This window comes from Tupaia chinensis, unplaced genomic scaffold, assembly GCF_000334495.1.
Source record: "Tupaia chinensis unplaced genomic scaffold, TupChi_1.0 Scaffold000077_1, whole genome shotgun sequence".
NCBI classification, from domain to species: domain Eukaryota; kingdom Metazoa; phylum Chordata; class Mammalia; order Scandentia; family Tupaiidae; genus Tupaia; species Tupaia belangeri.
In genome coordinates this window covers 1346087-1363203 of record NW_006159538.1, presented here as the reverse complement: position 1 = coordinate 1363203, position 17117 = coordinate 1346087, and the positions used below count along the sequence as shown (strand labels likewise).

Sequence of the window (17117 nt, the reverse complement as noted above, 5' to 3'; positions counted from 1 at the left end):
GCCATTACGCTAACTGCTGGTTCCCTAGAATTTTTATTTTTGACAAATTCTCAAGTGATCTGATCTGAGTAGTGTCGTTATAAAGTAGTCCAATCCTGTACCTTACATGAGTGAATTTTATGACACCTGAACATCTCAGTAAAGATGTTAAAAAAAATTGCTGTAGGAATAACTATGAGATGTTTTAGTGGTTTCGTTATTAAGACAGCACTCCATAAGGACGTTGGTTTAATTATTAATTTCTTTTGTTTGTGAAATGAGTCACTGCCCCGTGTACCATCTGGGGCTGTGATGAAATGAAGCCGTATATGATATTTCAAATCGTGTGGTAGAAACATGTTCTCTGGAAAAACAAAAACAAAAACAGTCCAGGTCTGCTCAGTTTGGGAGACGCTGAATGAAATAATGTGACTCCAGATGGATGCACACGTGTGTTTGTGATCTGGGCTGGTGGGGACCGGGTGGGGGCTATAACAGGAGTCTGTTTGTATAAAATCAATTAAATGTGATATTTTTATTCATTCTGATTCTTGTAGTAGACATTCTGGATCCTTATAAAATGGAAAGTGAATGAATAAAATTTGAATGATATTGAGAGGCATACAAAAGCGATTCCTCTTTCATCTCAACCCTAGTACCTCCTATTTGATAATTTATTGGCCTATTTGTTTGAAACTTATTGACCAAACAGACCTTTAGCAATACTATTGGCGTTGATAAAATGATTTTATCACTCATCAGAGACTATATACAGTGAGTTCATTGTCTTTTTATATCAACAGATTTTAAAGCAATTTATTTTCAAAATTAAGTTGAAACTAAGTTAAACACATACAGAAATAAGCTTGGTTCCCTAGTAGTTTAATATGGAGAAAATATATATAGATTCTTTTTCTTTTTTTTTTTAAAGAGATTTTTGCTACAGGGCACGTGCACTGGCCAGAGAGACAGAAAGCGAGAAGTCACCTCCTCCCCAGGGGGGTGGGGTGGCCATGCCGCAATCCCTTCTCCATTCTCTAGGGATCTTGGGCATGCATACACATGCACCCAGTGTGAGTTTTAAACCACTGGGTCTGTGGCTCAAACCATCGACTATGTGGAAGTCCAGTGATGTAACCATTACATCTTCTGCCGGTCCCTATAGTTTTTTCCTTCCTTTCCTTATATTAGACTATTTTGTTTTTAAATTTTGGATCTCTCTTTACCACTTTTATTTGGAACTTTTGTAATTAGCCAAATGTTTTCTTATACTATATACATTTAAACAGTAACATTTTATTTCCAGGGGCCTTTTTCATTTTTGCTGTAAAGCATTTTTCACCTGATTTTGTTAGTAATCTATTTTAAACATTATTTTCAATAAAGTATTCTCTATTTTTTTTTTTTTTGGAGAGGTTTTCGCTGTAGGGCGGGTGCGCTCCCCAGACAGAGACATAGAGACAGAAAGCAAGAAATCACCCCCCAGGGGGGATGGTCACGCCACAATCCTTTCTCCTCCATTCTCCTCTTGGGATCTTGGGCACACACATACACTCACCCAGTGTGAGTTTAAGCCACCAGGTCCGGGACTCGAACTGTGGTCGACTACGTGGGAGTCCAGTGACATAGCCATTATGTTAACTGCTGATTCCCAAGTGTTCTCTATTTTTACCCCTTTCCTAGAATATTTTTGTTGTAGTAAACCTCTTGAGATTTAATATATTACTATTATTATTTATTTACATTTTTAAGAGAGTTTTGCTACAGGGTGTATGCACTCACCAGAGACATAGAGGAAGGCAGAGAGAGAAAGTGAGAAAGCACTCCCCAGAGGGGATGGCCACACTGCAATTCCTTCTCTTTCATTTTCCTATTGGGATTTTGGGCATGTGCCCAGCATGAGTTTCAAGCCACCAGGTCTGGGACTTGAACTGGGATCAACCATGTGGGAGTCCAGCACCTTAACCACTACGTCATCTATTGGCCCCATCATCCATTATTAATGTGACACTGGGAATGCATATACTTTTAAAACATCTTTTCAGGACTTTACTGTAACTGTTATTTTATTTCAGATGAGGTGGAGAACCATCCTACTGCAATATTGTTTTCTGCTGGTTACGCATCTGTTTACTGCTCTGGAAGCTGTGCCTATAGATGTAGACAAGACAAAAGTACAAAATATTCCACCTGTGGAAAGTGCGAAAATAGAACCACCAGTAAGTTAAATGAAGTGAAATGGGGAGAATTAGAACTCGATGGTGTGCATTTTAATTGTCACTAAATGAAGTGCAATTAGAACAAAATGAAATGGAATGAAACAAAAATACTGCTAATGTTTATTAGTTAAAAAACTGGACATTTAGGAGCTATTTCAAAAATAGTGAGAAGAGTATTGGACAAGCATATGCTGTTTGACGTAAACAGTGTTTATTTAATGTAGTCAATATATTAGTTTATAGAACAATTAATCCTAATACATTTCCAACGTAGAACTGAGAGTTAAGAAAGCGATAGTATATTTAAAGAAGAGACAGATGGCAATGGGGAGAAATCACTTAGTGTTGGGGAAATCTTCATTGTCTATATCACACTCTTTGAGACATACTGCTTTTTCACTTTGTTGAAACTATCAAAATAGATAAGTCTAAATATCATTTCACTAGAAATTGTTTTTTCAACGTCAAGATCTTTAGATGCAAACAAAGAGAAACTTTCAGAAGCATTATTGTTTGTTTCTTAATTCGAAGGATACTGGACTTTATTATGATGAATACCTCAAGCAAGTGATTGATGTGCTGGAAACAGATCAGCATTTCAGAGAAAAACTCCAGAAAGCAGACATAGAGGAAATAAAGGTAAATGAAATTAAATAACTATTTAACAAACATTTTGAGCATGCCAGATGCCAAGTCAAATACTGGGGATACAAAGGTGAGATTTATTCTCAGCCCTTAAGGAACCATCAAGGGACGATCATATCTAGAGATTGATGAGTAGAATGAATATACGATGAATCTGTAACATGGTATAGAGATCCAGAAGACAGATACATAACTCAATGTGAAGCGGTGTGGAACGGTGGGAGGTCATTCTTCTTGGTACAGATTATGCCAGAGCTTAAAGAGGGAGCTGAGAAAGGAGAGGACCCAAGAGGCACCCTGGGCAAATATGCAGGGATCCAGATTCCAGCGGGGTACAAGAATCTGGAGGGTAACTATTGCCAGAACCCAGTATGGAGAGTAGGAGCCATGACTGGCCAAAAGATGAGATTGGGGTCAACAGATGGCATAGTGGTTATGTTGCTGGACTCCCTCATGGCTAACCTCAGTTCGAGTCCCAGACTTGAAAATCACGCCAGGGGTGTGTGTGTGTGTGTGTGTGTGTGTGTACACGTGCACGCGCACACGCGTGCCCAAGATCCCACGAGGAGAATGGAGGAAAAGGGATTGCAGCATGGCCATCGCCTCTGGAGGGTGATTTCTCACCTCCCCTTTCACTGTCTCTGTTTCCTCTCTCCTCCCCTTAACCCTTAGAGCACACATGCCCTAAGGCGAAAACTTTTAAAAAAGGGGACAAGATTGGAAAGTGTCTTGGGGTAGATGCCAGGGGGGCCTTGTAATCACATTTAGGGTCTTGGCTCATGATCAAAGCATAGTAGGAAGCTAGTTAGAAGTTTAGGATAGATTAGGTCTGTAGTTTTAATTAGCTCCAAATTAGCAGAAGAGGCAGTGGGCTATCCTTTAAGTCTATAGGGGAGATCTAATCATTCACCACAATGCTAAGAACCTTATTAGACATGATCTTAGCCTTACGTAACTTCTAGTACTCATGATAAGAAAGGGACTTGTAAAGATTTGATATGAGAGATTGTTTTCTTGAGGGGAAGTAAATGAGTAAAAGTGAGGCCAAGTTATTTTGAAAAGAAACTTTATTATAGAGATATAATGCATATGCCATACAATTTACTTAAGTTATTTTTTTTTCAGAGCAAATATGCTAACCAGAGGGAGAGAGAGAGACAGAGAGAGAAAGAAGATGAGAAGGCACTGCACATGTGGGTGGTCCTGCCACAATCCCTTCTCCTCCATTGATTTTGGGCTCATACATACATGTGCCTGTGTGTTTTTCAAGCTACCAGGTCCAGGACTCATACCAAACAGTGGGCCATGTGGGATCCAGCTGCCTTAACCACCATCACTCCGCTAGATGCCCAAATTTGCCTTTAAAAAAAAATTTTGTTACAGTGCACATGCACCACTGGAGAGAGAGAGAAAGTTATAAAGCACCTCCACCCCCATGGAGGGATGGCCATGCTGCAATCCCTTGCCCTCTATTCTTCACTTAGGACTTTGGGAATGCACATACATGCACCAGGCGTGTTTTTCAGAATGTTGGGTCCCAGGGCTCAAACTGCAATTGGCCATGAGGGATCCAGTCACCTTAACCACCATCCCTTCTGCTGGCCCACCAAGTTCACTTTTTTCCCCTCATAGGGCACATGCGAGAGGTGGAAGGTGGTGGGGAAGGCCATGCTGCAATTTTTCCTTTTGAGATTTTGGGCATGCACATACATCTGCCTGCATGTTTTATAAGCCACCAGGTCCAGGACTCATACTGCACAGTTGGCCACGTGCGATCCAGCCACCTTAACCACTCTACCAGCTGGCCCAAATTGCATTTAATTTTTTTTTTGGGGGGGGAGACGTTTTTGCTATAGGGCATGTGTGCGCTTGCCAGACAGACAGAGACAGAGAGACAGAAAGCGAGAAATCACCCCCCAGGGGGGATGGCCACACTGCAATCCCTTCTCCTCCGTTCTCCTCTCGGTATCTTGGGCATGCACACACATGTGCCCGGCGTGAGTTTCAAGCCACCGGGTCCGGGATGTGAACCGCGGTTGACTACATGGGAGTCCAGCGACATAGCCATTATGCTAACTGCTGGTCCTGCATTTAAAAAATTTTTTAAAAATTTTGCTGCAGGACACACACACTTGCTGGAGAGAGACAGACAGAAAGAGAGAAGGGAAAAGTGAGAAATCACCCTCCGGGAGGATGGCCGCGCCTTAGTCCCTTTTCCTCCATTCTCTTCTCAGGATTTTGGCACACACGCACAAGCACCTGGCTTGTCTTTCAAACTACCTGGTCTAGGACTTAAACTGCTCAGTCGGCCATGTGGAATTCAGCCACCTTCACCACCACGCCCCTGGCAGGCCCACCATATTCACCTTCTTAATGCATACAACTTAGTAGTGTTTAGCATAGTCACAAAGTTATGCAACCATCACCGATCTTATTTTAGAACCTCTTATTGCCTCTAGAAGACAGCCTGCTTCCATTTAGCAGTCACTCCCACTTTCCTCACACTCCCCAGCCACAGCTACTCTGCTCTCTATCTGCAGGGCTTTGCTAGTTCTGGGCGTTTCATGTAAGTGGAGTCGCACAGTATGCTGACTTCTGTGCCTGGCTTCTGTCACTCAGCAGTGTTTTTGTGGCTTGTCTGTGTTGTAGCATGCATCAAGATTTCACTGCTTTTTATGGCTAATATTCTGCTGTACAGATACACTGTGTATTCTTAATGCATTCATTATTTGAGGGACATTTGGGTTCTTTCTACTTTTTGGACTAGAAGGAAGAATGCTACTCTGAACATTCATGTGTAAGTTATTGTGTTGACATGTATTGGTTCTCTTAGGTATATATCTAGGAATGGAACTGCCCGGTCCTATAGTAACTCCATGTTTTATTTTTGGGGGAACTGTTTTTCAAAGTGGCTGTACCATTTTATAATGAAACTTTTTTATTTTCTCCTTTTTGCTTTAATTACACTTTCTAAATGACGTGGTTTTTAGATATCTTAATTTTAGAATTACGAACTGGATCTTTTCTGAAATTCTTTTTGTGATACTAATGTATCTAAATTAATCAAAAGTATCGCTAATTTATTATATCCCATTTTTAGTAGGTAGCATCTAGTTTACAAATGGATTGTGATAGATAAAGCTAATTTGTTCATTTTGTTTACAGAGTGGGAAGCTAAGCAAAGAGCTGGATTTAGTAAGTCACAATGTGAGGACAAGACTTGATGAACTGAAAAGGCAAGAAGTAGGAAGGTTAAGAATGCTAATTAAAGCTAAATCGGATTCCCATCAAGGTGAGTATTAAAGAGGTAGGGAAATTTTAACTTTTAACTTGGTTGTTGAGGTCAGTTTACATTAATGCATGCTATGTTGTGTTTAGGTTTTTAGATTTTTTTGCCATAGGGCATGTACGCTCCTTGGAGAAAGGTAGAGAGAGGGAGAAAGTAAGAAATCACCCCTCAAGGGAGATGGCCACACCACAGTCCCTTCTCATCCAGTCTCTTCTTGATATTTGGGGCACACATGCACATGTGCCCAGAGTGATTTCAAGCTCTGGGTCTGGGACTCAAACCACAGAGTCAGCCATGTGTGATCCACCATGCCACCTGCTGGCTGCTTATGCCATATTCTTTTAGTCAAAATTTTAGTTTAGAAATGATTTGACTTCTCTTAGTTTTTAAAATTTAACATATTTTTTTAAAAGATGTTTTTGCCTTAAGGTGTGTGTGTGCAGTCTCTGGAAAGAGAGAGACAGAGACAGTGAAAGGGAAAGTGAGAAATCACTCTCTGGTGAGATAATCATACCACAATCCCTTCTCCTCCATTCTCCTCTAGAGATCTTGGGCATGCACGCACACGTGCCCAGCCTGAGTTTAAGCCACCAGGTCTGAGTCTTGAACTGTGGTTGGCCATGTGGGAGTCCAGCGACATAATCGCCCCACCATCTTCTGGTCCCTCAACTTAAATTTTTGGGCCAGCATATGGTGTAATGGTTATATCACTGGATTCCCACATAGCCAATTGTGGTTAGAGTACTGGACCTGGTGGCTTGAAACTCATGCCAGACATGTGTGTGTGTGTGCCCTAGATCCCAAGAGGAGAATGGAAGAGGAAGGATTGTGGCATGACCATCCCCTGGGGGTGATTTCTTGCTCTCTGTCTCTCTTGCGAGTGCATATGCCCTATAGCAAAAATCTCTCTAAAAAATATTTTTTGAATAGGCAATATATTTATATCATTGAAATATCAGAATGATTAGACTTTAATAATTTTATTGTTTCTTGAAGGATTTCTTTAAGCAGCAAATGATTATTTTATATACATTTTAGAGCAGTTCTTTTTAGAAATCTTTTTTTTTTTTAGGAAGATTTTTGCTATAGGGCTCATGTTCTCACCAGAGAGACAGAGATGGAAAACAAGAAATCACCCTCCCAGGTGGGATGCCCATGTTGGAGTCCCTTCTCCTTCATTCTCCTCTCAGGATTTTGGGCACGCATGTACATGCACCTGGAGTGAGTTTCAAGCCACCAGGTCGGGAACTCGAACCATGTTCAGCCATGTGAGAATCCAGCAGTGTAACCATTATGCCATCTGCTTGTCCTTTTTTAAAGAAATTCTACCTACACCTTTGATGAGGGCATTAGAGTTTATTAGATAAACTAATTAAAAGTAGGATATTTGGTAATTTTAAGATAATAATAGAGGTTTTTGCTATTAATTATGCTAGTAGTCAACCACTCTTTCTAAACATAACAGTAAAACAATCATATTAAACTGTATCCTCTTCCAGATTTGAGGACATTACCATTGCTGACCGTAACAATATTTGCAATATTCTTTTTTTTTTTAAATTTTACTATATTTTATTTACATTTAATTGTTGTACATCTTTAGGGCATACCATATGTTTTTTTTCAAAGCCTGCATGCAATGTATGATATCAGGGATATAAATACATACATCATTTTCAACAAATAACCTTGTACTCTTGTGTCTGTTAAATGCCTTTTCCTTGAGCCCTTCCATCACCCCCTCACTACTCACCTCCCTCCCATACAGTCCGTGGTGTCTACACTTGCCCTCTCTATCATGTCTTCAAATCTTTTCATTTTTATCATAGAATTCAGATGTTTGATGTATACTGAGCAGGGAAATACAATGTTTTTCATAGTCTGGCTTATTTCACTGACCAATATTTTTTTTTCTAAGAATTATTTTTTCCTTAATTTTATTTTTTCATTTATTTTAATTTGACCAGATAGAGACACAGAGAGAAAGAGGGAAAGTGAGAAAGCAAGCCACCAGGTCTGGGACTCAAACCATGGTTGGCCATGTGGGAGTGTCCAGTGCCTTAACCACCATGCCACCTGCTGGTCCCCAACCAATAATTTTTTTTTCTTTTTTTAAAAATTTGCTCTAGGGCATGTGCGTTCACCAGAGAGAGAGACAGAGAGAGAGAGAGACATGGTGGATGGCCACACACCACAGTCCCTTCTCTATTCTCCTGGAATTCTGGGCATGTACATAAACACACGTGCCCCATGTATTTTTTTCAAGCTGCCAGATCTGGGACTCCAACCACACAGCCACCTTTATCACTGCGCCACCTGACTGGCCTTTGTTGGGTGGCTTTTCAGACCTACATGGAGTGATCCAGGAGGGCCCGGAGGCAAGCCTGTCGGTGAGACCCAAGATGTGGTTCCTGAGCAGCTATGTGTGACATCCGAGAGTGGTGCCTTTTCCAGGCCTCCCTGTGACCCTGGGAAGGCAACTGGGGAGAGAGGAGGCAAGATTGCCCTCAGGACCTGGGTGGGCCTTGGCAAGGTGTTCCAGCAGGGGCCAGGGGCTAGCTGTGCCTTCAGATCCAAGCTGGGCTTATGCACCCTCCTGATCCTGGAGTACACAGTCTCCAGCCACCTAACTTCTAGCAGGAGTTTGCTCAGACCCAGGCAGCCTCCCTGAATCCCCAGGCTTGCAGGCTCCGGTGAAAGTCTCACAAACAGGCTTGCCTCTGGCCACAAAGTGACCTTCCCAGGGCCATATCCAGGTACAGAGGGCCACTCTGTCTCTGGGTGTCCCTTGCTGGCCACCCAGGGCCCATTTTTTGTGTTTCCCAGATAGACTTGCCTTTGGCCCTGCCTGGACAACCTCTGTGAATCACAAGAAACGGGCCTCGCGTGGCAGGGCCAAAGGCTGGAGTCTACAAGCTGTAGAGCCTGCAGATTCAGGAAGGCTGCTTGGATCTGAGCAGACTCCTACTGGAAGTTAGGTGGCCAGAGACTGTATTTCAGGATCAGGAGGTGGTCCAGGTGATTCCCTGTCTTGCCCACTTTGACCTGGAGCAGGCCTCTCTGGTGCCCCTCTCTCTGCCAGCTGTCTCTCCCTTTCTTTGCCCACACTTTCAGTTCAGGGAGGTCCCAAAGAGTTGTGCTATGGGTGAGGTCACTTGAGACAGGTAGGTATTCCCCTGGGCTTGAGTCTGACGGGAAGGAGAGCACAGGCCTGTGCTGCCTGCTAAATGGGGTAGTGACTGAATTCCTCTTTTGCATCCTGTGTTCCCCCTGGGTTGTGGAGTCTTGATTGTAAACAGAGCGCCACCTGCTGGTCGGCTTGTAAGCGGGTCCAGCGTTCCTGCCGCTCGGGTCAGGGTGGGGTGAGAGGTCCGGTATTTTTTTCTGAAACTGTGTGCTTGTGCACTTCCCTGTGACGTCTGTTAGCCCCATGCCAGTTTCACTATGCCGTCAGTGGGGAGTCCACAGTGGGAGCCTGGGGTTTGAGGTTTCCGAGGAGAGTTGCTCTTGTTCTCACATCCGGAAGGAAAGAGGAGGAAGCTCCTCTAGATTCTCACTGGCTTCCGACGACGAGGGATCCCTGCGTTACATTTCCAACTAGAAACTCTGTGTTCCGGAAGTTTCAGTTGCCTTTTTTCTTGCCCTTTGTTCGTCTAGCCTTGTTCCTTTATTGGAAGCTGAGGCAATTATTAGCCTTTTGTCCTGGAAAGATGCTAGGTCGGTTTTTCCAGTGGGCCATCTCGTTCCCTGTTTTGTGCAATATTCTTAAAGTAAATATGAACTCTTACTGTTTTGTATTTTGAGCAAGCTTTAAAGCCTTGAATTTTCCTGTAAATCATGTGGGAACAAATACCTATCAGCATTTTTAGCCCCTTGTAATTGATCACTTAGAGTTTTCTTATTTTCTTTCAGATGTAGGTATAGACCACCAAGCTCTTTTAAAACAATTTGATCACCTAAACCACTTGAATCCTGACACGTTTGAATCCACAGATTTAGATATGCTAATCAAAGCGGTAAGAATAATTTCCAAAAAACGTTTTCTTAATTTTGAGGTTTTGTAATTTGACGAACTCAATGAAGTTTAAATATAACTTATATACACTCTAGACTATCTCTAAAGGGAAGTAGCTTAACCCTGTTTAGTACAGGTATTAATATGGACATACAGGTCTATAATCCCTTATCTGTAATTTTTTTTTATTTTGAGAGGTTTTTGCTATAGGGCACCTGTGCTCACCAGACAGACAGAGACAGAGAGAAAGCAAGAAGTCACCCCCCGGGGGGATGGCCATGCCGCAATCCCTTCTCCTCTCAGGATCTTGGGCATACACACACACACGCACCTGGCGTGAGTTTTAAGCCACCAGGTCCAGGACTCGAACCACGGTTGACTACATGGGAGTCCAGCAACGTAGCCATTACGCTAACTGCTGGTGCCCCCTTATCTTTAATTTTAAAATCCAAAACGTTGTAAAAACTGAAACCTGGCCTGAACAGGCCAATTATAGCAGTATTATTAATAGCTTTTACTTAGACTACTTAGTATGAGTATTAATAGATTTTACTAGAGAAATACTAATCTGATTGCAGACACCACAGAGATGTTCCATAATAAGGCATATGTGCCCTATTCCCTATTTAAAACCTAGAACACTCGGAAACATATCTGTTCTCAGGGATTTTAGATAAGAGTTTATGAATCTTTCATACTGTGTATGAATTGAGTCACCAAACTAGACATTTCAGCCTGGCAGTTATTAGCTTTCGTTAAATGATTAGGAACTATTCTTGTTTTCTGTATTGTACAGACTTGATATTACTTGCTTGTGGGAAACATCCAACGGTTGAAGCTAACTTTGAAGTCTTCATTCCTTTGAATACCTACAATTCTAGTAATGATAGTGACTAAAATAAAACGGTAGAATTAAAGAAGAGCCCAGAATTCTTTTGCCTTCCTGTACGACCTTCTATCAGAGAACATGCTATATGTAGGAATGGCTTTATATTTTTCAAACACACCTTTTTTTTAAAAAAAAAAATTAAGTGCATTATTGTATTCTAGGCCACAAATGATCTGGAACACTATGACAAGACTCGACATGAAGAATTTAAAAAATATGAAATGATGAAAGAACATGAAAGGAGAGAATACTTAAAAACATTGAGTGAAGAAAAGAGAAAGGAAGAAGAATCTAAATTTGAAGAAATGAAGAAGAAACATGAAAATCATCCCAAAGTTAATCACCCAGTAAGGATTGTGACTTTATTAAACCCTATTTAGACGAAGATAATTTTTTGTACCAAACAGCAACATTTTATCCTAATTTATGAGTACTTAAATTGTGATGTTTAATTCTGCAAAGTTCCTCAGATTTATATTTTGAGTCTATACACTTAGATTGTATTTTGTTTTGAGCAATTTTTAAAAATTGGTTCACAGGGAAGCAAAGATCAACTAAAAGAGGTATGGGAAGAGACTGATGGATTGGATCCTAATGACTTTGACCCCAAGACATTTTTCCAATTACATGGTAACATATTTGATATAAATATTAATATTGACATCTGCTATTTGAAAAATTGTATCTGCTTTACTCTGAAATGATTTCTGCCAAGATCTGCTCTTGAGTCCTGTTAATAAATGCTTAGAATTTTTCTTTAGGGCAATATGATAGCCTTTGTTGCTGATCTGTAGTATAAAATATTTGAGGTCAGTAGTTGGGTCTCTTATTACTGCTGAGCCATATGACTAATTGCAAGGTTCTCAGTAAACTGAATATAATGCTGTGACTAGCTAGGTTATGGCTAACAAGCTTTATTCTATGATATTGAAATGTACTTTTCTAGCACATTTCCCTATTCTTGGGAAAAAGATTAAGATACGTTTTTCTAAAAATATGATTATGAATTATAAATAAATACCGGATTGCTATCAGTTGGGCTGAACCAAAGCTTCATAAGAAGAAAGAAACCCTTTTCTGCAGCACATTGATACTTCATGTCAGTGCTACTTTTGCAAACTATTTGTAAATAGCTGTATTTCAGCCACTTCTTTTCCAAGGCATTCAAAATCTGTCTTTGCATTTGTAACTTTTAAACTTTAGATGTCAATAGCGATGGATTTCTGGATGAACAAGAATTAGAAGCCCTGTTTACTAAAGAGGTAAGTAAGTTCCTTAGCTCTGCAGTGTTCTCGTTCTTTCCCTCTTTTGCCTTTTCTCTTGCCTTCTTCTCTTTCATGTTGGTTTTTAAATTTTCTTTTTAGCTGGAGAAAGTATATGATGCCAAAAATGAAGAGGATGATATGGTAGAAATGGAAGAAGAAAGGCTTAGAATGAGGGAACATGTAATGAATGAGGTATGTTTTGAAAGTGTAAGATTGTATGTCATTTCTATGGATTATTCAAGTTCTTGCAATACATCTTACCATAAGTTGGCAAATAAACATATATGGAAAGGTATTTAATAGGATTTTGCATTTTTGATCCAGAATGACTTATTGTCATACCTTGCTTAATGATGGGGATACAGTCTGAGGAATGTGTTGTTAGGCAACTTTGTCATTGTACAAACATCCTAGAGTGTACTCCCACAAACCTAGAAGGTATAGCCAACCACGTACCCGGGCTGTACGGTAGCCTCTTATAACCTTATGGGACCACAGTTACATAGTATTTGACTGTACTAGATTCCCTGACTATAAATAGAATAATTTGTTATTACTTCAAAATATTTTAAAAGATTAAGAAGCTACCGTATATCAGCTGTAGAACCTTTTTTCTTAGTTAAAAACAAGTCTACTACTGTTTTTTTTAGAGGCTTTTGCCTTAGGGTGGTGTGTTTGCCAGAGAGAAAGAGAGACAAAGGCAGCGAGAGGGAAAGTGAGAAATCATCCTCCAAGGGGATGGCCAGGCCACAATCCCTTCTCCTCCACTCTCCTCCCAGGATCTAGGGCATGCACACGCACACACGCCTGGTATGAGTTTCAAGCCACTGGGTCCTGGACTTCAACTGTGGTTGGCCATGTGCAAGTCCAGCCACATAACTGCTAGGCCATCTGTTAGACCCACAAGTCCAGTATTTGATATTTTAAAAGCATATATGAACTTTTACTAAGAAAATAAAAAATCCTAATACTTTAATGACTTATAACAACAAGCATTTATTTCTCATTCATATTACATAAGCTTTAAGGGTTGGCTACAGCTAGGTGTAGCAGGGCTGGCCTGGGTTGGCTGGTTGGGCTACAGCTGGGCTTCTCTCTAGTCTTCTTATTCCGAGGCTGCAGGAAGAATCTCTGTCTGGGTCGTGTCAGGGACACAGCAGCCCCCAAACCAGACCATGTGACAGTATTTAAGACTCGCGCTCAGTTGTGGGAACTTTGTCCACTTATATTGCTCCGGCTGAAGCTAGTCCATGTTTATCCCATCAGTGAGGAAGAGATGCGTATGTCCCATGGGATGTTCCAACAAGTCATGTGACATTGATGCAGATGGATAGCCTTGCTATAGGACAAAGCAGTCATTGGGAATCCAAACTACCAGAATCTTAAAATTCTAATTTCTGTCCTTTTCTCAGTAACTGAACATTTTTTCCATTTGGCTTTTTCTGCTATTTTTTTCTTTCCCTCTGACAGGGCTCTAGGCAAACAATGACACATGCTGCTCATTAAATAAGTAATAGGCGAGACCCCTTGCGGATATTGGAGTGATGAAGACCTAGGTACATAGTTGGTACTAAGTACTAAGCATGTAACCCGGCTATTTTCAGCTGTATTGCAACAGGGGAGCGAGGCTAAGATTAACAGAGAAACAAGCTCACCGAGCTCACGAGCACACATCCCGGGCAGGCCTCTGCCGGCAACCATGCTCATCGCCCTGGTCCCTTCACTCCCAGCATCTGATACTTGCACATATTCCCCTCTCTCCTTAAACCTCGAAGACACTTCTCTGTTCCTCCCTCTTGCCCTCACCTCATTTCACTGAGAAAATAGAAGCAATCAAGAGAATTACTTCAGCTTTCCGCTACCAAATCCACCAACCAAACTCTACCTATATCCATGTATTTTTTTCCCTCACCTTCTATTAACTGGATAAACTGTTGCCATTTTTATTGAAGGCTTTCTCCTCCACCATAGGTCCCATTCAGTATCTTTTGTTGAAGGACTTTGTTCTTGTTGGTATGCACTTACTCTTGCATCACTATCTCCACTGTCCCGACTCATTCCCATTAGGACATGAACATGATCTAGAATTGTCCACCTTAAAAACAAAACTGAGAGAAGGGATCTATAGGACGTTTTGGACTAGGGGAGGTTCCTTTACTGTGATAAATTATTATAATGTGAAATTCCTCGGAACCAGTTCTGGGACTGTTTGATTTGCTAATTGTTCTCTGTTCAATTAAACTATATTAAATACAAATAACAATAATAATAAAAAAGACCCTCTAGTTATTACTGCATTTCTCTGCTCCCCCGTACAGCCAATGTTCTATAGCATTGTCTACTCTTCCTATTTTGCTTCGCCTTTCCTTTGCTCCTTAATCTGTGTGAGCACACCCTGTAGCCTCCAGCATCCCGTTGAAGCTCCTGTCAGATGATGGCTCTCTTGTCAAATTCAGTGGTCTTATTTACTTGACCGCCTAGCAGCATTCGATACAGCTGATGTCTCCCTGTCTTGTAATGCTTTCTTCTCTGGGCTTTTGGGAAACCACACCTCCTTTAGTTTCATTATGCTTCATTCACCCACTTCTCAATCTTCTCTGCTGACTGTTAATTCTCTTCCCAACTTATTTTTTAAAGAATTATTTATTTATTTAATTCCATTTGTTATTATTATTTTTTAATTTGACCAGACAGCCAGAGAGAGAGAGGGAAAGTGAGAAAGCAAGTCGCCACATCCGGGACTTGAACTGCAGTCGGCCATATGGGAATCCAATGCCCTTAACCACCATGCCACCTGCCAACCCCATCTCTTCCCAGCTTTTAAATGCCACAGTGCCCAGGGCCTGTCTTCTGGTCATGTCCTCTTATCTGGCTTCAGTATCTCCTTGGGTGAGGGAGTCTCATGTCTTTGGATACACTCAATGGACCTGCAGGTTCAATATGTTCACCCCCAGCTCTCTCCTTGCCCTGCTCGCCAGGCTTGTGTCTGTCTGACATTTCCCCCTCGTGGACTGAATGTGCATTTTTTCCAGATCTAGACCGGTTCCTCACTTCTTCATTCAACATTTTGTCTAGTTGCTCAGGTGTAATCTTCCTTAACTTCCCTTTCTTTTTCGCATTTTATGTTTAATCTGCAATGTCTATGAGATCTACCTTTTTTTTCTTTAGGTTTTTATTTGCCATAGGGCATGTGCACTCAGGGATAGAGACAGAGAGAGACAGTGAGAGGAAAAGTGAGAAATCACCCCTGAGGGGTGATGGTCAAGCTGCAATCCCTTCTCCACCAGTTTCCTCTCAGGATTTTGGGCATGCCTGTGCATACACTCGGCATGTTTCTCGGGCCTGTGAGTTTGGAACTCAAACTGTGGTCGACCATGTGGGAGTCCAGCGACTTAACCACTGTGCTTTAAAACAGATCCAGATCTACCTTTAAACCAGACCCAGAATTTGACCACTTCTCTTTTCCCTTATGACCAACCAAGTCCACGCAATCTCTTAACTAGTGTCTCTGCTTCTGCTCCTTGCATGCCACGGTCACTTCTTCACAAAGGAGGCAGAATAATCTCTTAAAAGCATAAATCAGGGGGCCAGCAGTTGGCATAATGGCTATGTTGCTGGACTCCCATGTGGTCGACCACGGTCCAAGTCCCAGACCTGGCGGCTTAAACTCCTACCAGGTGTGTGTGCGTGCCCAAGATCCTGAGAGGAGAATGCAAGAGGAGAAGGGATTGTGGCATGGCTACTCCCTCCCTGTAGGGCACTATAGGGTGCGTGCGCTCACCAGAAAGACAGAGACAGACAGAAAGCAAGAAATCACCCCCCAGGGAGGATGGCCATGCCACAATCCCTTCTCCTCCATTCTCTTCTCAGGATCTCGGGCACACCTGCACATGCACCTGATGTGAGTTTAAGCCACCGGGTCTGGGACTCAAACCATGATTGACTACATGGGAATCCAGTGACATAGCCATTATGCTAATTGCTGGTCCCAACACACTGGTCTTTTTGGTGTTTCTTATCAAACCTATTCTCACTACAGGGCATTGCAACTTACTGTTTCTTCTTCCTGGAATATTCATCCTGTAGATCATCACTTGATTTCACTTCTGCCAGGTTCATGCTCAAATGTCCATTCTTTAGAGAAAATGCCCTCATCACTTAATGAAAACATTCATTTTTTTCCTTCTTCTTTGATAAAGAGGTCATATACAAGGTAACTGAAGCCCATTATTTTGCTTCGGTGATTTTTATCTGGATATTTGAGCAGTTGATACCGAACTGGGGGTCTTTTTTAAAAAAATTATTATTTTAATTCACCAGAGAGAGAGATAGAAAGAGTGGGAAAGTGAGAAAGCAAGCCCTAGGTTCAGGACTTAAACTGCAGTTGGCCATGTGGAAGTCCAGCACCTTAACCACTATGCTGCCTGCTATCCTCTGAGTTGGGGTCTGTTTTGACTGCTGGGAACCCAAGTTTGAAATCAATTTCATTGACCATTAGAGAGTTCACCTTTTAACTAAAATTGCCACGGTTTTATTCACTGAAGAGGATTTGGAGACACTGACAACTTTAGTTTTGATTTAATTAGTGGGTTTTTTTAGATTATTTATTTTGGTACCAGTTGATGGTGTAATGGTTACGTCACTGGACTCCCACATGGCCAACTCCCACTGCCCATACTTCGAGTCCTGGACACAGAGGCTTGAAACTTATGCTGGGTGCATGGGCATGTGTGCCCAAGATCCCAAGAGGAGAGTAGAGAAGGAATTGCAGCATGGCATCCCTCTTGGGGGGTGATTTCTTGCTTTTCGTCTCTGT

At 41.6% G+C, this 17117-nt stretch overlaps 1 protein-coding gene across 3 annotated transcripts in view; it reads left to right on the top strand.

The window, feature by feature from the left end:
* Positions 1-17117, top strand: part of NUCB2 (nucleobindin 2) — a 43654-nt gene that overhangs the window by 19384 nt on the left and 7153 nt on the right. For all 3 annotated transcript variants that reach the window (XM_006142495.3, XM_014584593.2, XM_014584595.2), the window contains 8 exons: positions 2055-2198; positions 2730-2837; positions 6009-6135; positions 10045-10148; positions 11198-11383; positions 11576-11666; positions 12240-12298; positions 12401-12493. In XM_006142495.3, coding sequence (XP_006142557.1) covers positions 2055-2198; positions 2730-2837; positions 6009-6135; positions 10045-10148; positions 11198-11383; positions 11576-11666; positions 12240-12298; positions 12401-12493 — 912 coding nt within the window. The remainder of the gene's footprint in view (positions 1-2054; positions 2199-2729; positions 2838-6008; positions 6136-10044; positions 10149-11197; positions 11384-11575; positions 11667-12239; positions 12299-12400; positions 12494-17117) is intronic.